The sequence below is a fragment of the Gymnoscopelus braueri genome (genome assembly GCF_963280865.1).
Source record: "Gymnoscopelus braueri genome assembly, chromosome: 4".
Taxonomy (NCBI): domain Eukaryota; kingdom Metazoa; phylum Chordata; class Actinopteri; order Myctophiformes; family Myctophidae; genus Gymnoscopelus; species Gymnoscopelus braueri.
In genome coordinates this window covers 46,307,178-46,329,513 of record NC_137605.1, presented here as the reverse complement: position 1 = coordinate 46,329,513, position 22,336 = coordinate 46,307,178, and the positions used below count along the sequence as shown (strand labels likewise).

General features: G+C 40.8%; 2 protein-coding genes across 3 annotated transcripts; one reads left to right on the top strand and one right to left on the bottom strand.

Moving 5' to 3' along the window:
- The first annotated feature begins 3,900 nt into the window (after nucleotides 1-3,900).
- Nucleotides 3,901-12,356, top strand: ebag9 (estrogen receptor binding site associated antigen 9). Of its 2 annotated transcripts, none has more exons than XM_080426645.1 (7): nucleotides 3,901-4,211; nucleotides 4,863-4,957; nucleotides 5,529-5,610; nucleotides 5,848-6,012; nucleotides 7,376-7,486; nucleotides 9,716-9,807; nucleotides 10,102-12,352. In XM_080426645.1, the coding sequence occupies exons 2-7, from the start codon at nucleotides 4,875-4,877 to the stop codon at nucleotides 10,217-10,219; spliced, it is 651 nt and encodes a 216-aa protein (XP_080282771.1). In that variant the 5' UTR covers nucleotides 3,901-4,211; nucleotides 4,863-4,874; the 3' UTR covers nucleotides 10,220-12,352. The 2 variants fall into 2 exon arrangements, with proteins under 2 accessions (XP_080282771.1, XP_080282772.1); XM_080426646.1 differs by having other exon boundaries at nucleotides 4,172-4,211; nucleotides 5,857-6,012; nucleotides 10,102-12,356.
- A 1,808-nt stretch (nucleotides 12,357-14,164) lies between these two features.
- Nucleotides 14,165-21,842, bottom strand: sybu (syntabulin (syntaxin-interacting); the record flags this gene model as incomplete). Its single annotated transcript, XM_080426240.1, has 7 exons — nucleotides 21,797-21,842; nucleotides 20,912-21,083; nucleotides 19,971-20,126; nucleotides 17,970-18,072; nucleotides 17,612-17,761; nucleotides 16,006-16,155; nucleotides 14,165-15,374 (listed from the first exon to the last, which is right to left on the bottom strand). The coding sequence occupies exons 1-7, from the start codon at nucleotides 21,818-21,820 to the stop codon at nucleotides 14,165-14,167; spliced, it is 1,965 nt and encodes a 654-aa protein (XP_080282366.1). The 5' UTR covers nucleotides 21,821-21,842.
- Nucleotides 21,843-22,336: the final 494 nt, after the last annotated feature.

Genomic DNA, 22,336 nt, shown 5'->3' with positions numbered 1-22,336 from the left:
AAAATACCGGCGTGTTATTTCACGTCAATTGGACACATATATATGAATCATAGATGTACACGTGAATAATTTGATATCTTGTCCGTGTTGGACGGTAAAAGTTTATTATTCAGATTAACCTGGAAAAATCTGGCAACGAATGTGTCACTGACTGGACATCTATTCTAAAGATTACGGTAACGCCAGATGATCACGTGACATCGTCACATTTTGGACTCTACCATTGGGATGAAATAATGGGGGTCATCATGGTACGTTTAAAACATGGTTAAAACATGTACTTACACCACGTAAGACGTAACACAATAGACAGTGTAACGTTTGATTTGAAACATTTGTGAAATACAGCAAATATATTTGTGCACTCCACATAAAAAAGGAGCCCTATCCCTCCCAGTCGTCGATGATCCCTCCCCGTAATCTTTCGGAAGGCAGGATCCCATAGGTCGGTCGGTTGTGGTGCTGTGGTTGGTTCAGCCAGCCGACAAAGCAAAAGAAACAGCCGTTGCCTGACAACCAACTAGCCAATCACAGCCCGACCATATCTCTGGGCAGCTGGGCTATTACTTTTTCTTAAATATCATTTTGCATAAATCCCATCACAGCCAATGCAGTCAGCATTTATAGTTGTACTTATAATGAACAGATCATTTGCTTATATAAGAGGCACTCAGTGTCAGTTTATACCCACTATGGAAATAAGCTCTTGAACTTTTTTGTGTGTCATCTTATTTACATATCCTACATGTACAATTATCAAATATGTTTATGTATGTATGTATGCACATTTTGTCAATACAAAAACATCACTACATTTTTTGATATTTCCTTATACTGGCGCTGGGCTAGCCCAAGATGCCAGCACTATTTGACCCCACTGCTTCCGAAAACAGAAGTTAAAGGAGGGGGACTTTATTTGGAAATACAGATTTGCCTGCCAGGAAATACCCACCCCCCTTATATAATGAATTCACTGGTAGAAAATGCACTGCAGAATTAATATTTAACAAAGTTTAATAGATTTTGCAAAAGATAATATAAATAAAATGTCACTATCATTCAGTCAAAATCGTCTGCTCTGTTTGATTGTTGAATGCATCTTCTTCTGCTTCAGCCGCTCCTTGTTCTTCTAGTCAAGCCTGGATTCTCTAATGGCTATTTCCTCCACAGTTATTTCATATGGCTTCTCAATGGCTTCAGCTAAAATGTCAGAGATCTTCTTTATACAGTCACCAAGGTTACGCTGCTGGCTCCTACTTATATTAGCTCTGAGGTCACCAGCAGCTCCCCTGCCATGTCTTGTTCTTTTCAAGGATTTTTTGTCTGACATCTTCTGCGATCCAGTCTGCTGTTTTCACATGGAATCGCACCTCTGCTTTTGTACTGACTTTATTGACATGCTGACCCCCTGGACCACTGCTTCGACTGTAAGATACTGTTAGCTGATCCACAGGAACGTGAACTTGGGCATCCTGTGTAATATCTGTTCCTCGGTTTCTGTCCCCATCAACAACACTTAGCTAGATGCAACGACTTTCTTTCGCACACAGCACACGTTTGATTTGCTTGACGATTAATCAATCTGTTTATACACAAATAGCCACTAAGTAAACGTTGTGCAATGGAGGTCGCCATGTTGAATCAGCCTCTATTGTTTTTCTGGGACGATATAGTCCTGCTGAGGATTTTAAGTGTCCATGTGAAGGAAAACGTTTAGTTCAATTAGCGTACAGTCCGTACTATCCACTTACTTCCCCTCTACGTGGGGCGAGGGACAACTTTCTACTACATACATTAGGCCACATGTTCTGGCTCAAAGGACCATGAAAAGTACTCCTCGTAAGAAGATTTGTCTGGGACCAGGACCCACTGAATGGTGTCCTAACCAGATATGTTTACCCGTGACCTGGAAATACTGTAGCTTCAGTAGTGACTATTGACATCTCATCAGGAGTCTTGACGTTCAGAGCTCTGCAATGTCAATTTGTGGAGGGAGAAGGACCATCTCTCTTGACTGAGAATGCACTTGACTTTACTGTATCATCCAGCTGTGTTTGCTTCTGTCATTGCAATGAGGTCACATTGAGTCATCCATGTCCAACTATGGAGTCTCAGGTAGTCTATGATGTCCAAATGTGTAGTCCTGGATCAACCATGTCCAGACATGGAGACCATGATGTCTGGACTCACTCTGACCTCTTGAGTAACAATGACGATCTAATGTGAACAATCCTGTCCGATTGCCTTTGAGTCATGCATTTGGGTCCAACCAAAGTAGCACCACCTTAACTATGGCACCTCAGCGGGATGCAATCACTGAGCTACAATATGGCACCATAATACATTTAAAGCAAGGGGTATTTCACTTTCAAACAATACTGGGGTCATTTTCATGTCTACTTTGACCTTTGTGTGCACCTCAGACAGTTTTTAAGTTGCTTGAGTCAATATTTAGATATTCTGGTCAGGCGGAGAGTAGGCGGAGCTGTGGGGGGTCTGGCTATGCAAGACTACAGCCACAGTGATCCAGGTGATGCTATTCGGTGAAAATTGACAGTCTCACGATAACAGCCCATAGTTACTGCAAAGTTAGCCTCATCAAGATTAGATATTTATTTTATCAATTAATTCTGACTCTTTATACACAAATGTCAGAATAATAGAGAATCAATCAAAAATCACTGACAGTAGTCTTTGTCCGGCTACAGCAAAGTCATAACTTCTCTGTGCTCTTTAGATAGCCTACCTATACCTAATCTGAGTTCCCAGAAGTTTTCGCCAGCTCTCGCATACAAACGGGAGGGGCGAAGGAACAACCTATACCATACCTCAATACAAATTATACACTGTGCACATAGAAAAACAAGACAGCAGGTCTTCTTTTATTTTCCTGAACCATTTATTTATTTACAAAGGTCACAATCATTCAGAGAGAGTGTTTATTCATATGCTTGTTGTTGTCCACCCGGCTCTCATTTCAATGCATCCCATCGAAGTACTCAACTAACTCCAGTTTGCCTCTAGTCCTGACCTAGCCTCACCAGGCTTTCCACCGCAGAGGAAAAGTCCTGACCTAGTGCAACGAATCTGCCAGCCGGACCAAGAAAGTGACATAGATCAGTGATTCTCAACCTTTTCAGGCCGTAACCCCTGAAAAGAATCGTATTTGAACTGGGGACCAGGCACGTATCGTCATTGGGGCCAACGAGGCCATGGCCCGGTCTGTAAACCCAGCTTGTCCCTGTGTAGGGGCAAGATCCAGGGGGAAAAAACTAAAAATCAACATTGGCAGCCCCTCACCCTATTCTGTTGTAGCCGACCACAGAAATTTGCCTTTGTTTTCAAGTGGGGCTCATTTGCATTCGGCCGAATTGTTAATGAGTGGCCATTAAAAACCAGTTTAGCCGTCAAACCGGTTCTGGCCCGGTCAACGTTAGACTCCACCAAACGCCACTGCTGGGGACCCCCCAAAAGAATCATATTTGAACTGGGGACCCCCCAGTGGCCCCACCCTGACAAGCACTTGGAATTGTAGGAGTTGAGACATTACATTTAGTTTGACTCGGTTCCACAGATAAATATTGTGAAAATAGCCGATCTACTTATATTATTTGACAATTTGGCCAATGTTCGACCAGTTTTCATAGTATAGTTTGTTGCCCTTTTTAGGTCTTAAAAGTCCTTAAATTGTCACTTCACTGTTTGCTGGGGAGACCCCAAAAAATCATGTGGGTACCGTAGGGTACCCCCTGGGAGTCCCGACCCACAGGTTGAGAACCACTGAGTCCTAGTGCGACGAATCTGCCAGCCGGACCAAGAAAGTGACGTAGATGGCTGTTCTCTCTTCTTTGGCTCCTAGTCCTGTGAGTCAGCTTCCTGTTTCCGCTCTCAGTTCAAAGATGGCAGCCATGAGACCGTGAATGAGCGACGACAGGTTGAGGCTCGAGGGGTTTATATCATGACATGGCATTGGAGTTAGCAGCTGTACGTCGGCTTCATGCTCGCAACGTGGCAATAAATAATCTTGTAGTTGTCTCAAATGCGTCCTCAAATGACGAGTGTTGTGAAAAATAAAGACGTAGTAATGTTTGCCTGTAAGAAGCTAAGTTAGCAAGCCTCTGTTAGCCACATAGATGAGCTCGTTTCGTTTCGCCGTGTTGTGTATCTGAAAGCCAAGCCATCCAGCCATCTGTTCTGCATCCTGCATCTTTGTGAGTTACTTAATATCTGTTGCTATAACAACGTTTTGTGTTAAACACACGAACCCTAGCGCTCCTATTCGATCATGCAATGAAAATAATGTGTGCAATTTTTGTGTGTTCAAAATGTCTTCGAAAATAGATAATCTACAAGAATATAGAGATTTGCTTTTGCCCAATAGCCGTGTATACACAGGACATAAGTGGTTAAACTATGTGTAGTCTGTCTGTTTTCTCTTAAGCAGTGTTTCCCAAACTTTATATTTTCAAGAACCCCCCTTAACTCTCACTCGGTAGAGTTACAGACTTGTAAGGGTCAACTTAGAACTCCCTAAACCCAGAGAGACCCTGGACCCCACTTTGAGAACCACTGCTCTAAAGTATTAATGGCTAATAACGCAATGTTACCACTTAACAACCTGAGCAAATTTGAACATGAACTTGGAAGAATACATAAAGATTCACAGCATCCCAATGTCATGTGACACACACACACACACACACACACACACACACACACACACACACACACACACACACACACACACACACACACACACACACACACACCAGTGAACTGTAAAGGAATGCATGCAAGACGCCTTTCTAACCATGTCAATTCTGTCAATATTCTTTTTTTTTTCTCTTATCACTTTTCACCAGCGCAATTTCATTATGGCCATCACGCAATTCCGCCTTTTCAAGATCTGCACATGTCTAGCCAGTTTGCTTTCCTTCTTCAAGAGGTTGATATGCAGGTAAGCATGAATTCTCATGAATACAAATTCAAAACTTACAAAAATACATTATGAATTAAATTGCCCTAACTGTAAACTATAATCTACCGATAAAGAACACAATAAAACTATGAATTGAATGTACATAAATGTATTAAATTTCATTTTAAATGTTTATCACAGTAATAATAAAACTTGCCAAGTGTAATGTTCTCACCACCTCAAAAAAATATGTACAAGCTTGTAACACTTTTAAGTTGACAAACATGTTCTCTCCTTTCTCACCGCTTTCTCAAGTCTCAATTTCTTACCCCTTGCCTGAGCTGTCCTTCAACTTTCAAGCAAAATGGGTTGTGTAACTTGTGTGTAGTTACTTAAGAGTTACCTTGCAATTATGTAACTCCGGCAAAATATCTTCTTCACTCTTCAGTAGTAGTTGCCCTCATTAATTCGAAATTGATAATCGAAAATGATCTCCAAGTGGACACAGTGACCCAATTTACTTTGCAACCCTAAGTTTGGAACATAGTCAACATACTGGTTTATGCTAAGGTTTCATAATAATGATCATATCTTCTTTCTTTTTTTACAGGACCGGAAGGGGACGTAAACTCAGTGGTGATCAGATAACTCTCCCAACCACTGTGGATTTCTCTTCGTCTGTGCCCAAACAGGTTAGTATTCTTAATCAGCTGGCCACCCCACCCAATGTAAATCTAATCTACTGTAGTTTGGCACAGTGCCAGTTTTATGAGAGAAATCTGACACCGGCCATTGTGTGTATAAAAACTTTAATCTATCTTACTTACTCAATCTACCAGTCAGTTTACATTGTTTTCAAGGGTATCCATTTTAAGTAAATGGTTGATGTTAAAGTGAGGTTGGTCCTGTCAAAAAAAAAAAATTGCTAGTCTTTACAGCCGGAGATTGAGGAATGGAGCTCTTGGGATGAAGACGCTCCAACAAGTATCAAGATAGAAGGTGGCAATGGAAACGTTGGCCCTGAAACTGATGAGGGAGAAGGAGAACCTGACTACTTCAAAGACATGACGCCCACCATCAGGAAAACACAGAAGGTATTATCTCCACTTTCACCTCGCCACACTCACAACTAAACAAACAGACTTCTCTGTCTAACGAGTGAGTGCTTGTCAAGGCTGGAAGTTTGTACATGTACTATCCCTGAGTCTGCTCAATTCTGTCAATAGCTACACAGAGTACACAGGAGAACATCTGTTGATGATTTAAGATAACATGCCTTTTGGTTGCTTTCTCCGTGTTGTAGCCTTTGAAAGTCTATAGGCCCATGTGTTATAACAATTATGACATTTTTGTAGCGAAATATATGCATATTATTATGGTTTCCGTTACGATCAGCAGCTTGTACAAACCACTTTAAGTTTGTGGTCCTTTTGGTCAGGCCAGAATTTTCAATTACCTGTGTGCAAACATGCCATTTGGTATGACACAGATGACTTGGAAAGACAGTATGTACAGGTTTGCCTATATTAGACTAACTTTAAATTAATATAAAACAGAATGGAAAATGTATAATTGATATCCTTTAGTGATTGTTTTCACACAGTTGTGGGGGGCTATGTTTACTACTTCCACCACATGGAGTAGGGTAGGGGTGTGAATATTTTGGTATCCCTCGATTCAGTTTTGATTCAGAATTGATTCTCGATTCAAAACTATTCCCAATCAATTCCATTTTCATTCACAACACTTGCCAATACATAGACATTGCTCTGAAAAGTCATATAATTCAGTTATTGGTTGGGAATCTGTACACTATATTAGCTCCTGAACTAATTCCTGGTGTTTTTGGCAACAAATCACAGGTGTTTTTCCACTTAAACATGTTTTTCCTTCTTCTAAATGTATCTAAGCTAAGGAGTGAGACATCTCTCTTCCATTTCAATCTGCCGAGAGTTGCACATGCACAATAGTGACCATAAAGAAAAATATAGTGCATAACAATGGCCGCGCCCCATGCACAATCACATCACGTCCAAAAACTGCTAAAGTCTGAGGGCATTTTACCCTCAACATTGTTAGGAAAGGTTGTTTGCAATATATGTAAGATGGCTTTTCTACTGTACATTAAAACCAATATGATTTATACCTGTGTGCAGGATTATAGAACAGAACAAATCCAGAACCAAAACATTGTTTATTTCTTTCATTAAATAGTACTGTACCCTTCAGCCTCACACATATTTTAATCAAATGTATGCAGGCAGAAAAAGTCTTATATGAGTAGTAGCCTAATAAGCAGCTGAGCAAAATTTTATAAGACATGTTTTTGAATGCATTTTTCTTCTTTATTGTTAGTTAGAACATGCCTAAAACGACATATTGGCAGATCTAGATCTGCTTTACTTTACTGTCCCTACCCTCAACACTTGTTCTGTTCACTGGTTGTACATTTTACAGATTGTGCTGAAGAAGCGGGAACCTCTGAACTACCTTGTACCTGACGGCTCGGCAGGTTTCTCCAGCCGACTGGCAGCCACACAGGACATTATGCCCTTCAATCAACCCTCTGTGAGTCAGACGTTACCTTCTGACAGCTGAGCTTCGCCTACTATTATTAGTCATTTCCAATTAACCCCCCAAGTTAGTAGACCCTGTCACTGACAACCCCTACTTGTTGGTTTGGGGAGGGTGTAGACAACCACATGAGAGTGTAACGTTCGTGGAGGAACACGATATCCCTCGCAGTTCCACTCCATGCTGAACAGGTGCCCTAACCAACTTGTTAGAGCCACTGTTGCAGCGACAAGATATCACCCTTCCCCTGCCAACGAATCACCCACAAATAATAGGCTCTGTGCATTGCTGCAGCCAGGGGTTAACAGAACGTGGCGTTTCATTTCCCCATAGTTTTGTTTGATTGGCTCGGCAGGAAATCTTTACATTTTACACTTTCATATGTGTTATTGTGCTATTGTGTTCGAAGGCACAGAAGGAATCGAACCCCAGTCTCTGCAGTGGTGCCTAGTTCTGTTCATGTAAAATTCCTTTAGCAAGGCACTGCTATCAGCCCCAACTTTGTTGTGCACGCTATCAGTAGGCCAAGGAAGTATCTATGCATTTTATGTTTATTTGTTTTGAAAAATCTAACTTTCATTTTATAATGGAAATCAATGTGGGTAGGATAGGGCTGAAACCTTATTAGTCCTGGATTTAAAATCATCCAGGACTTATTTTAGTCCTGGATGTTGATATTTTAACCAATCTGTATGGTAGAGTATATTAATGCAATATAACCTGCACATCTATAGTAGTTGGAGGTGGTCTTCCTTTCAACCGTGGTGATGGTATGACACCTACTGGTTGACAATGGCATGTTATTTGAATCGGATGGCCATAAACAGTTGTAGATCCGCCATCTTGGCTGTAGTTCGGACATTGCTGCAATTACCTCGCTCTGTCCATAAGGATTGTAGCCTAAACGTATTCTCTTTCTCCCAATATTTATAGCTGTTACTGGCAAATAAGTCAATAGAGGGAAGGGTATCCGGAAGAGCGGGCACCTACAGTAAACATTGTGGGCACTGGGCACCTCAATGTTAAACCGGCCATCTTTTCCAAAATGTAATTTTAAAAATGTATTATTGGAAAATCTGAAGTAATGTAAAGTATACATTATTTGTACATTCTTGAACATTTCAAATTTAAGGCCCAATGGTTCTACAATTGCTACAAATTTCTACAAGACATGTCAGGGGCATAAACAAGAAGTCTGATAATTATGCAGTTCAAATAATGGATACTTTACATTACTTTAAGTACATTTTGGATAGCCATCAAGGTGCCCACAATGTTTAGGTGCCCATTCTTCCTGTATCCGAGGGAAGCAGAAATATTGTGCTTTCTGAAACATTTCTGACAATTTGGTAAATGGTTGCATTTCTGTAGCGCCCTTATCCAAAGCACTTAACAATGTGCATTACATTAACCCATTCACACACTGACAGCAGAGGCAACCATACAAGGCACCAACCTGCTCACCAGGTTCAGTGTCTTGCTAGTGTTGAAGTGTCCTTGAGCAAGAACCGAGTCTGGGATTGAACTCGGGAACCTTCTGACTCCCAAGCTCTACCACCTGAGCCACTGTCGTAGATTTGAGAATCTACAACAAAGCAAACCTTTTAGTTTAGTAAATTAAGCCATTAAGACGGGAACGCATCTGTGTCATTTTAGATTTCTTTGGCTATGCAAAAATAGCAGATAATATACAAGCTCATAGCGTGGCACCGAGTGCTGCGCTATGAGCTTGTAGATCTGCTATTTTTTTTTTAAATCATGAAAATGTGTGCAAATCTTTGAATATACATATTTTTTTAAAGCGAACATTTGTAACTAAAATCTTTGCCTCTGGGGATTCTACAAATATCTACTAAATCCAAATGTGTTTTTCTTTAAAAAACGTATGTTGCTAAATATCAGTGGTTCTCAAACCTTTTCATGTCAAGGACCCCCCAAAATTATATGTATTTGGCTGCCCCATCTCAAAATATTTTGTTCCAGGGACCCCCCAGAAGCAAAGATTTGAGTTACTAATGTTCGCTTTAAAAATATATATATCCAAAGTTTTGCACACATTTTCAAGATTTTTTAAAAATGGCAGATCTACAAGCTTGTAGATCTGTTATTTTTGAATAGCAAAAGAAATCAAAAAATGACACGGATGCGTTCCCAGATTGAATGGGTTAACTGGAATACTGACTGTTGAGTTATTATTCTCATATTCTGTACACTATTCAACAGGCTGAGTTGGGGGAACTAGATACCTGGCAGGAGGACGCAAACGCCTGGGAGGATGAGTCTGATGCAGCCTGGATGGCAGAGGAGGTGCTCAGGTAATGGCATGTCAAGAGTTCACACTGGCATATTCATAGTCCACCAGGAGATGCACTTTATTGTTGTCAGTTGCTGGGGCTTTTGATGCTATTCAAATGGGTATTCACAGGTATTGTGCAATTAGCCAGCATTTTGGATTCTGTAGGTTAATGTTATGGCCAGCAGGTGGCAGTGTTTGCAAGTAAACAGAACACAGAGCATCATCAACAACACACTCAGAAGCTGACCTAGCTTCTCTTAATGTGCATTGTGATGACATTGCTTGCAATCCTGTTTGTTTGTTTGTTTTACAGACAAGGGAAGCTGGCAGATAGAGAAAAGCGTTCCATGGAGCAGCAGAGGAAGAAGATGGAGAAAGATGCCCAGAGGATGATGAAGAAGGAGCAAAAGATTGCTGTTAAACTCTCGTAACATTTTAATAACGCTCAATGTTGAGCTTGTGGACGGAAGAAAAAACATTGATTCAACCATTAACTCAACCCTGTTGTCACGAAAAAAAACAGGAATCCAGGATCCACTAGTGATCTTATAGCCAACTGTCATCTTCCACCAAATGATTTCCCCTAGCAGCCATTTTAGTCATTGTTGTTTTGCCACAGCAAGTGAATTTGACATACAGCTGTCTGGTGGACAGATAATGCAACTGGTGTACTTGATGTGGCAAGACTTAAGGTCATTCTGGTCTAAAGGGGATTCAGTATTTTGTATAATGCAAATTTGTCTTGCACCAAAAAACAAAACAAAGATACAGCAGCATTAGACACAACTACTAAGTTTCTGATTTCATCTGTTAGATAAGTTACACAGATATTCTATTTGGGGTTTTCCAGGAACAATTGTAAATAAACTGGTACCTATAGTACTCTCTAATGGGGAGTGCAAGTTATTTGATTTGTCTTATTTATAATCTTTAAGGACAAAGGAGTGTAATGTTTAATTTATACTCCATTGTACGATGGTGTCGCTTGCCCGAAAATAGCCGCTCTACAAGCTTGCAACATGCTGTGGCCACAAGCTTGCAACATGCGGTAACCTTGTAGATCCGTTTTCAGAGTGTGACACCATTGTACGACAGAATATAAATCAGGCTTAATTCACTGTATATCAGTGACATCCCTTTTTTTTGCTTGATCATTGTGCTTTTTTAATTTAATTTCTCTTTAATGAAGTCACATTTTTCTTATTGATGTTGTTTGATATTCCATGTACCTCCCTGTACTGTGTATCTTGTATTACACTGGAATTCTGCATTCAAATGATGAAGGGTCTTGAAATGACAGTTCAAGGGATTTGAGAGACTGTAATTTAGCCTTATAATAGTTGGCTATGGGTTCCTATGGTAACCGCATAGCTGCTGATCTGCCAGGCTCCTGTCCTGTGTCTTTGGTGTTGAATCAAAATATCTACTATTTAGCCCTAACCCTCCCTTTTAATATACAGTACAACTATACTTATAAGGCTTACCCTCTCATCTGTTTTTTTTTTTACATGCCTGGTGGTATTGCTGCACAGACACTGTCTTTTGTGTTCTGTCAGCTGCTTGCAGTATAGCTTTGGATCTGAAAGGTTGGAAAGAGGATGGAAAATGACACATGTGTTGCTCCCATTCTCATGGAAAAAAAATACTATGGTAACGGCTCAAGTGATGCTTTCGACTTAACAGCCTTTTACGCACCGAATGGTTGCATTTCCAGTCAGAGAGCTGTAGTTGTCATGGAAACAAAGTAATGTATTTGCAAGGAAAATGGGTTTTAGGTAGATGTTCTGGGTCTTCAGGACTTGTTCCATCACTCACGCGATGCAGTGTTCTTTAATATTTTGCTGAATGATACAATAACAGTACTTGTATGGAAATATAGGGTGGAGTTCCTCTATTGAATGATTCATTCCAAGTTTCATAAATCTTAATTTACAATATGTACGGTGAAATTACTGCATGAATCGGTTGAAGAATTCAACTGAAGGGAGGCTTTAGCTCACAGGAATTATGGCAACTGTCTTAATTTTTCTTTTCTTTTCTGATCTTTTTGGAAAATGCTCTTTTGCCATCTGTTATCAGTTAGCATTATGGTAAAGGTTGCATGTTCTGTTTTCTCAAAGGGATTGGTTTTTATTCTGCACATTTCATTTTCAACAATAAATCGAATCCCCTTTTACTATCTGTCTCAGTGATGGACATAAAGATTAAGCATAATTTTGGTGTGCCAGATGAAAGATTGCATGTAAATTAAGTTTTTGCCATTCATTTAACATGTTTGAATTAATCCCTGTGTGGTTTAATGAAATGCGTGACCTGATTTCCATATTAACCAAATTAACCCTGGCCTATTTTGGGCATGTCATATTGTCAGAAATAGCTCAATTAGATCTACAAGCTTGTGAGCTATTTTTGCTATTAGGACAAAGTATATAGGGCTTGAGTGTTTAATGATTTAGAAGAAACAAAACCCAAGATCACCCATAGACGAGTAGGATATGTTATGTGTTAATAGGCATCACAAGTTTAGCTGACCAATTGCAGTGACAGGTGGCTTTAATCTTAACTAAAAATGTACCACTGTACATTGTCTGTCTCAGGACATGCTTTCCTGACAGATCCTCCCATAGGCTAACCCATTTAGACCTGAGGACCTGAGGTTCTACAAATGCCTTCTAAACCAATTTGCACTATTTCAAGACTTTAATTTTGTTTTCAAAAATAGATGTGCCGTGCTGTGAGCTTGTACATATGCTATTTTTGAATAGCCAACGTATAAAATCTAAAATGACAGATGCTTTCGTGGTTTTAATGGGTTTAAACACGTCATCAGGCTTTTGTAACGATTTTTTATTCACTTCAAATTCAGATTGGTGAAAACTATATGAATAACGGTGACAATCAGTGACATATAGCCTACAGCTTACACATTAACAATAGGCCTACTGGTGTATTGTCAGCTGGTTTCAATTTTCTTTTAAGACCATCAGTGGCCCCTCCTCTCAATCTACTTTCTACTGCTCACTAACAGACCTGTAGGGCCGCAGAGATTACAGCATGTGGGATGATTCATTAGTCTGTCATCACTATCATGAACTGAGAGGTCACGATTATGCAACCGATGACAGATCACCATATGGCAGAGAGAAATTGTAGTCTGTGTTGTGTACCGAAAGGTTCCTAGCAATTGACCATATTCACACGTTTGTCATGCTCAAAGGTGACCCCCCCGCCCCCATATGACATAACATGGTCACCATGTGAATATGGTCATTAGTGATCAATTTTTTCCACACCAAGTGGATGATTGCTCAAGACTGCGGCTCTAGCAGTGAACCAGTTTTTATTGGTCTCAGGGTCTGGAAATCCATTTTAAAGCACCAGGGTGTTCTCAGTAAATCAATTTTAAAGCAAGTGTGTTCCATAGCCCAAGAGATATTTGAAAACACTTGCCTGAGAAAGCAGGCACCATTATGGAAAAATAAATGTGCGTAGCACTGGGCTCAGACTGAAGACATTTTCCTTAATAATTAATGTGAACTTACTGTATGTGAAGGCAGAAAACATGCATCACACTAGTGTTTTTATGCCGTTTGAACTCCTGCAACTTGTATTATTTAGGTAGTTTAGTTTGTAGCCATGAACAATACATCTTTGACATTTATGGAGACTGGCAATATGGGACGGAGTTGTCTTCTTGGTTCTTTATTACATTTTGCTGCCTTTAAAAAACACACAAATCAGGTGGGATTATCATGCTTTAATAAATATACAAGGACATTTGATGTAAACCACCAGTATTGCACATAGCTCAGGCACATAACAAGTGTCAATATTTTAGAAGCATCAGTGTTGTACTTGCTAAACAAAGGGTGCATTGTAAATACTGTCAAGAGCTCTACTCCCAGGGAGAAAACATCTTCCACAAAAACAACATGAAAAGAATACATTGAAGCTTTGGCTGAACATTTTAAGTTGGTTTTTGAACACTACATTAAACATTTGAAGTCTTGAAATACCATAAACTCAACTAACATTCCATCTTTAACCTACACCTCAAACTCACTTTCAGGAAAAACACCCCAAAACAGGGAGCGCTACTGACAGCACAGTGATACCACTTAACCATCTACCCAGATGACCAGTTTACTGCATACACAGACACACAAAAATAAAGAAAATAAATACCTTTAATAAATGATCCCTTTCAAATAACCATTGTTGCCTCAACTTAATGGCACAGTGCAATATAACAGGAATCCAAAATAACTGCATTAATATGCTCAAGTGTAGAAAACCAAAAATACACAAATACTCATAAGCAGACGCTGAAGTGCTTTTAGTTGAAGGACAGGTGTGCTCATGCGGGTTGGTGGCCATTACACATCTGGCCTGCGAGTGACGTGGCGAAGAGAGTGTAATCCCATGATGCAACAACCCCTGATCAAAGCAGCGATGTTGTACACAGGAGCACTTCCATCCACACCATGCCGTGAGTACAGCCATGCCACTGTAGGCAACACGGGCGCTGCCACCGCAACCAGATCAACCAGAAAACTGTTGCTCCAGTGACGCTTGCTGACCACGCCCAATCCAGGCGGCACGCAAGGCTGCTCCTTGACCCAAGACTGCTCCTCACCAACGGTAAAGTCCAGCTCTTCCATGAACCTGCGGCTCTCTGCAGGCTCCGAGCAGCACATCCCTGAATCAGTCGATGTGTCAGGGCTCTTTGGGGGAGCAGGGATGGGCAGGACAGACAGGGTAGAGGTTGACTCATCCAGGTGAACAGCAGTGTGTGTGGAATTCAGGATAGGGGCATGCAGGTCTGGGAGTCCTGGGACACTGTTGGGGGCCATCATTCCCCCATTGAGCTTCAGCAGCTGGAGGAGCAGAGCCTGGAGGTCTAGTGGAGATATTGACACCACATCGGCCTGCACACTCTGATCAACGAAGCTAGGATGAGGTGGGCTGGGGCAGGTGGCGAAGGTGGAACAAATTGGAGCTGGGGGTGGGTGATTGTCGGACTTGTCCACATCCTCTTCTAGGAGAGTGGACACTCGAGACCCAGGCAATTGTCTCAGGTTACTGCCGGAGTCCTGACTAAAATCCACTGCCGTGGACATGAAGACCTGCTCCAAAATATCTGCTCTGTTGGCCATCTCATCATTCACCAGTAGCCCACTGTCTGCCATCGCCTCTGCAGCCTGGTCTCCAAGCTCCATACCTCCTTCCTCCTCCCCTACCATCTTGCTCTTCCCCCCACCATCAGGAGACATTTCGGTGGAGTCGCAGTTAAAGTCCTCAGTGGGCTCGTCATGGAGGTTTGAACCACTCTGGGAGAGCTCCATGCTCTGCAGCAGAGACTCCAGCTTCCTGTTCTGGATGTTGATGTCGACGAAATACTTCTGGATGCCCTTGTCTTTCTCCATCAGACTGCTCTTCATGGTCTCCACCACCTGCCGCAGCTGTTTGATTTCCTTACGTGCCTCCTTCAGGGACAGCTGTGCTTCAACGCGGTGGCACTCTTCCTCAATCCAGTCCTCCCTCATCCTGCCCAACTGCGATTTCATCTCTTCAATGTCAGCCTCCCTGAGGAGAAAGAACGAGGTCTTTAAAATATACTCCCAGGAAAAAAAGACAACGGTTGTGGCCTCAAACAGGTTATGAAGAAAAGCGTTTAAATAGGGTTACTTTTTGACCCATTGGGTTAAAGACCGGGAAAGCATCCTTCTTTGACTATTCAAAGAATAGCAGATATACAAGATTATAGCGCAGCACCGAGTGCCACGCTATGAGCTTGTAGATCTGCTATTTTTTTTTTATCAAACATTTTTGCAAAACATCAAAGCAAACATTTTAACTCAAACCTTTGCCTCTGGGGATTCTACAAATGTCTTCTAAAAAAAAAATATATATATATATATATATATATATATATATATATACACACAAAGATTTGCACACATTTTCACAATATATATATTTTTAGCAGATCTACAAGCTCATAGCGTGGCACTTGGTGCCGTGCTATGAGCTTGTATATCTGCTATTTTTTTAATAGCCAAAGAAATCTAAAATGACACAGATGCTTTCCCGGTTTTAATGGGCTAACAGTGGAAATAAATTGTGGCATCGCACGGCATACTGCATTTTTATCTAAATGCAACTATAAAGCCACTCCACATAAATCTCCATGAATTGTCAATATTAACCAACCAACCTGTCATGAACTCTGTTCTCAGACTCCATCAGTTTGATCTTCAGATGTCTGATAGCCACCTCCTTTTGCTGCAGGGGGGTGAGGTACTGTTCAGGGTTCGGGGGTCTGATGCCATGATTGTCTCCGCAGGAGTGGTAGCGGCTCACCCTTCTGGTTGGAAGAGAGATTATTCAAAATGAAGATCCAACCTTAAGAAAGTGCAGCTCGCAGTACCCAAGTTGCCATTTTAACAGCAACAGCAAAACTAAAACCCATCCCTAAAGAAAGCAATTAATTACTAGGTTCAGTCTGGCTGGTAGTGTGCCGTCAGGGCAGATGCTTGCTGAAGCCTGGAATTACTGTCTGACACAGGATTACTGGCATGCAGACTAGAGGTAAAAGACCCCCCAAACACTAGGTTATTTAAATGCTGCGTTATGTTAAATGCTAGTAGAGTCAGCCAGAAAAGCAATCATCGTAGGAATAAAGGAACAAATTGCATCCAATTATTTCACAAAATCTAGACAGCATTCACGCTTCATGTTTGGTAAAGCCAAGTTAGCGTTTCATCTTGCTTAAAGGGTATGGATAAAAGGATTATCGCTCATGTCTCATACATGAGTTTGTGGGATTGGTTGATATGTAAAGCAGCGAGCCCCTCCGATACATAGTCATCACAATATCCTAGCAACCTGGGAATGTAATACTGTGATGTTGAGCGCTCTGTAGCCCAAGCCAGAAATAGAACCGCCCAGCAGAAGGTTGCTAGTGAGAGAACAAGGATGTCACATGACACTGAGGCAAGCCGGGAGAGCTGACTGAGGGATGGAAATGGAGAGGACGATGATGCAGGCATGATGGTGCATTAATCATTTAACCGTTTATCCAGGGGATAGGTTAAGCTACAACAAAAATTTCAGCCATGTGCTACATGCATGTCCAAGTGGGGCTCAGCTGTCATAGAAAGGCTATTGTTAAAAAAATATGCTGTCACTAAGCAACAAGATAAGCCTGCTGTGCCATCTCAGTAACTAAACAAAAAAGGGGGAAGAAAACAGTCAATGTCGAGATGCTGGCTAGCCTAAATAAGACGACAATGCTGAAATATTCATATCCCCCTTTTCTCCTCTTAACAGATGTACAGGTATGCACACACTGCCTTCTTCATACAATGAAGAAGGCAGTTACCTGCCGAAACGTTGGTTTGTTTACTCTGCGTCCTATAATAAAATATTGGCACTTTGGCTACCAGTGCGTGTGGCCACCTTGTCTCTTGAAGACCATTCAGGTATGCATTGTGCACACACTAATTATGACGATTAGGGTCACCCAGGTACATTTGTTTTGTCATAATCCTCAATAGTCCTTTCTGCAACACAATCATCACCATTGCAGATCAGATATCCACTGCTCAAAACAGTTTATTCTCCTATGCACTAATGCCAAATGTTTCATATATATATATATATATATATATATATATATATATATATATATATATATATATATATATATATATATATAAGCAGAGAAATGATGGCAATGTAGAGGCAACAAGAAGCTAGTCAATTCTTCAAATTTGTCATTTTCAATTCATACTGCAAATTGAGGTAGACCGGTTCTGTACCTGGAGGTAGGGCTGGAGTTGCTGCTGCTGTTTGTTGAGGGGGGAGTTCTGGGAGGAGTTCTGCAGGGGGCGTAGAGCGATGCATCGCGGTTGGGTTTTGGACTCCCTGGTGGCTTAAACACTGGGACGGGTCTGGTGTGGGCGCCACGGCTTGGTAGGAAGGAATGAAGCATGTTAACAAAAAATATATATATATCACCAATATGTTGACTAAAATATGCACATAAAATGGTTTATTTATTTATTTACTTTTTATTATCAACTGAATGCCTAGCTTCCAAGTCTAAACACTGGCATGTTAGGAATTAAGAAAATGTTATACTGCAAAAATAAGCCAATCATTAAAGCCGTCCCATACCTGCTGCGTGAGGGATTCTTCTTCCCTGTAGACATGGATGCAAGGCTCTCCTTGGTCTTTAGGCTGCCAGAGCTGCTGGAGGAGCTGAAATCTGCCTCGCTACCTGCAAATAGATGAACCTGGTGTGTTACAAAGCTGAAAATCCCAATACGAAGCTCTACACGAGCACAGGCCTATATTTTGCATTGACACATAATAGGCATTTATGAGCAACTTCTTTTTGTTGCATGTCTGTTCATTTAAACTCCTTCTCAATTCCAAGCAAGTTTTATATGTTCAAAACCATCAAGGCCCCTACAGCAGCCTCTTTGTGAAAAGTAGAGGGACAGAAAACTGTTCAAATCAGCTACATAACCTGGATCTCTTCAAACTTAAACCAAAAAAAAAAAGGCATGGGTTTCCGAGGCTACTTCAAACTCTACTACCTACAGAAGGACCAAGCTGTAGAACGCGGAGTTTCATCTGACAGATCTGTTAATATCAACCCTTGTCTGATGGGCATTCACCATACCCCCCAAATAAAGTATCATCCTACCCATTCAATGGCAGTTTTAATGCGAGATTTAGCAACGTATAGCCACGGATAACACTTAAAATATCATCAATACAGACATCAAAACAGTCCCATAGAAAATGTGTAAATATTTTCAGAGGAAAGGTTAACTCACACCAATTCTGAAACAGTTGTTTGAATAATTAAAACACAAACCAAACAATGTAACATAGATTAATGGCATCCCCAACACAGAAATAAGAACCAGGTTCCGATTGGAGCTAAACCAGAACCTGGAATATCAGCTACTCAAATTCCAGGTGTGAGTAATCACAGAACACTATGCCACAGCACTACAAGTAATGATCATGAAAGTTAATTGAATAGCAATACCTGAGTAGCATCTCTTGCCATTAAATAAAACCATAGTGTTGTGCTCACTAGTGATTGTGAAAAAGAATAGTGTAAAAGTGACTGATCCTCAAGTACTCAGTGACGAAATGATGGTAGGTGCACAAACAGGAAAATAACCTCCAGCTAACCGGCCTGATTGCCTACGCCCCAAACCTTTTCATCCACCAATCAGCTTACATCATCATTGGCTTTTGTTCTCTTTTTTTTTTTTACCAATGATCAACCCATTTCGTCTAATTTGTGGATTTTGTTTCACTTGTAGTACAGATAAAAAGAGATAAACAGTAGTAGTGTCAATACACCACAAAATTACATTAACCCATTAAAACTGGGCATGTGTGTCACTTTAGATTTTAACCACTTTAACCATTATTTTATACTTTGGCCATTCCAAAATAGAAGATATACAAGCTCTTAGCACGCAAATCTTTGATTATATACATTTTGTAAAGAAAACATTTTTAACTTAAATCTTTGCTTCAGGGGGTCCCTGGAACAAAATATTTTGAGATGGGGTTCGGCAGTCAAATACATATAATTTTGGGCGTCCTTGACATGAAAAAGTTTGAGCACCACTGATATAGCAACATACGTTTTTCAGAAACTGTTTGTAGAATCGGCCTCAGGTCTCAATGGGTTAAATAACAATGAAGACATTGTTTGCTCTCTCATTTTCAAAGCAGCTGCTTCCCAACCAGTGTCTGCTGAGCTCAACATGTCAGGGAATCTGTTGCTGACAACTAACAAATACACAGTCGGTGTACTTTGGTCTGCATGGAGTTACTGGCATGCAGAAGCACTCGGAGCACCGTACAACATGTACTGCATTAGCCTGTCTGCAAGACACACATTAATATTCTATCATTAGGTACACAAATCCAGAACATTTACACACATCTGTGTCATGTGAAGCAAAAAATACAAATATTTCAATTTTATACATCAAAAATTAAATGCATTCTTATTATTTGGGAGAGATGTGCACTTGCCTGGTCAAACTAATCAAAAACTGGTACGACTCTGGAAAACAGATTTACGAGTATTTTCTAATGTAGATCTAATGGATTTACGTAAACCCCACCATCCATATTCACCTTTAGCTCTTGACTTCATGGCGGATCTATGCTCCCTCTTGTGCCTTGGTGTGGTGCGTTCTGTATCCCACTCCGGCATCATTCTCACCCTCTTCACTTTGGTCTTGCGCTCGGGCAGTACGGGACTGTGTGGAGACTGTGGACTGTTCTCTGAGCCTGGCAGGGTTTTGGAGGGGGACACAGACTGACTAGTGGGGCAGCCGGTGTCATCTATGTAGACACACAGGCACACAGACAGTAATATCCAAGAACAGGCAGGAATGCAAGCAGGCAGGGAACAACCAATCAAAGCTCAAGGTTCATGTTTATAGTGTTATCTAAGAGATAGTGGCAAATCAATTGGCTCATTTACATTACAATGAAAATAAGACCAAGAGCATGCAGTGTATACAATCTCCTTTTTATTTAAGGGGAAAATCAGTAATATTTCATTGGCTCATCCTCATTGCATAGCTTGTAGATCGGCTATTTTCAAATGGCCGATATGTGTATAAGGCTGAGGTGGGTATACGTATGTTTTGTAATAATAATAATAATAAAATAATAATAAAACTAAAGTTTTCAAATAATTGTAGTGGAGTAAAAGTATAATATCTGCCCCTGCGGTGTAATGGAGTAGAAGTAAAAGTACTGAAAATTGGAAATACTCCAGTAAAGTAAAAAATGCCTCAAAATTGTACTTAAGTACAGTACTTGAGTAAATGTACTTAGTTACTTTCCACCACTGCCCAACATTAGGACATGTTGTTGTGGTTACTATGGCTTCATTAGAGATCACTAGGAGACCCTATTACTGATTGTTCCTTTATACAGAGTGCTTGAAATCCAATTTTACATGTAGGCCTACAGTTTTGTAATACGATTTTGCAACAAAAGTTAAGTTTTAAAAAAAAATACTAACAGGCCTAGTATTTTGCAGTTTGGGGGTGAGGGGTTCTTACCAGAGCAATAGCTTTTGGAATGATCTGACATCTCTTGGTCTTTCCCTTCCTCTTCTGACCCAGGTGATTCAGACAGAGGTGAACCTTGATCTTTAGGGCGGAATGGATGCAGAACCAATCGTGGGATGCGACTAGTACGAGGGCTGCCTTTCTCAGACTGTGACTTCTTCTCCTGCAAGAGAAAATAAAATCTGTCAATGCCTAGCCCTGAAACATGGATGAACATCAACTTGGTGTTTGCACTTTCTCCATTAACGGCCCGGCCCGTACATCTATATAAACGTTCAGATTTCAAATATAAAGTGCTTACCCCATGGCCACGGATGTTACAATTATGTCCGGGCCCGCAGAAGCACCCGTATCTTCTGTATTGTTCAATAAAAAGCATTTTAATTCGATCGGTGGCCATTTTCTCATAGTTATAATGTATCAGAGTGAGTGCAGTACACCTCCCAACTGATAGGGTTGCGTGGTTGAAAGCATAAAGGGAAAAACTGAGAAAATGGCCACCAATCGGATTAAAGTGCTTTGTATTCAATAATACGGAAGATACGGGTACTTCTGCGGACCCGTACAGAATTATAACATCCGTGGCCATGGAGTAAGCACTTTATATGTGAAATCTGAACGTTTATGTAGATATACGGGCCGAAAAGGGAGAAAGTGCAACAACCAGGATGAATGAAGTTCATCCATGACGGTCGTGACAAACGTTGTCCGTGGTTATGTCAATACCGTATTTTTTAAAAAAAAGTTAATTGACAGCAACATTTTTGTTTGACTGTTATTTGACGTGCTGCTAAATCTCGCATTAAAACTGCCATTGATAAGTGACATAAAATGATCATATATTTAACAAACAGCAGGTAGATCTGACACACACACCTCATATTCCTGGAACGGTCCCATTGTGCCTCACGCCAGCGTTTCCCCCTGGAGGAGGAACGAATGAAAAGGGAGAATGACAATCGGGTCGTTTTGCTCTGTGCAGCCAGTGAGTGGCATCATCTTGACGTGGCAGTCTCTTCACAAACAAGGCCAACCCTGTTTAGAAAACCTGTTACATCACAAACTGGCACGGCTGCCTGGCACAGATGGCACGGGCAGTGATGGAAAAAGTACTCACATGTTTTACTTAAGTAAAAGCATCAATACTGCAATGTAGAAATACTCTGTTACAGGTAAAAGTCCGGAATTAAACATTTACTTGAGTAAAAGTACAAAAGTATTGGCATCAAAATGTACTAAGTACTAAAGTACAAAAAGTAGAAAGAAGCTACCTACTCATTATGCAGAATGTCCCATTTCTCAAGTTTTGAAAAAAGAAGATCTACAAACTCACAATGCGTAGCATGGGAGGCATTGTGAGCTTGTAGATCGGCTAATTTCAAATGGCCGAAATGTATAGGGCTGAAGTGCAATGTA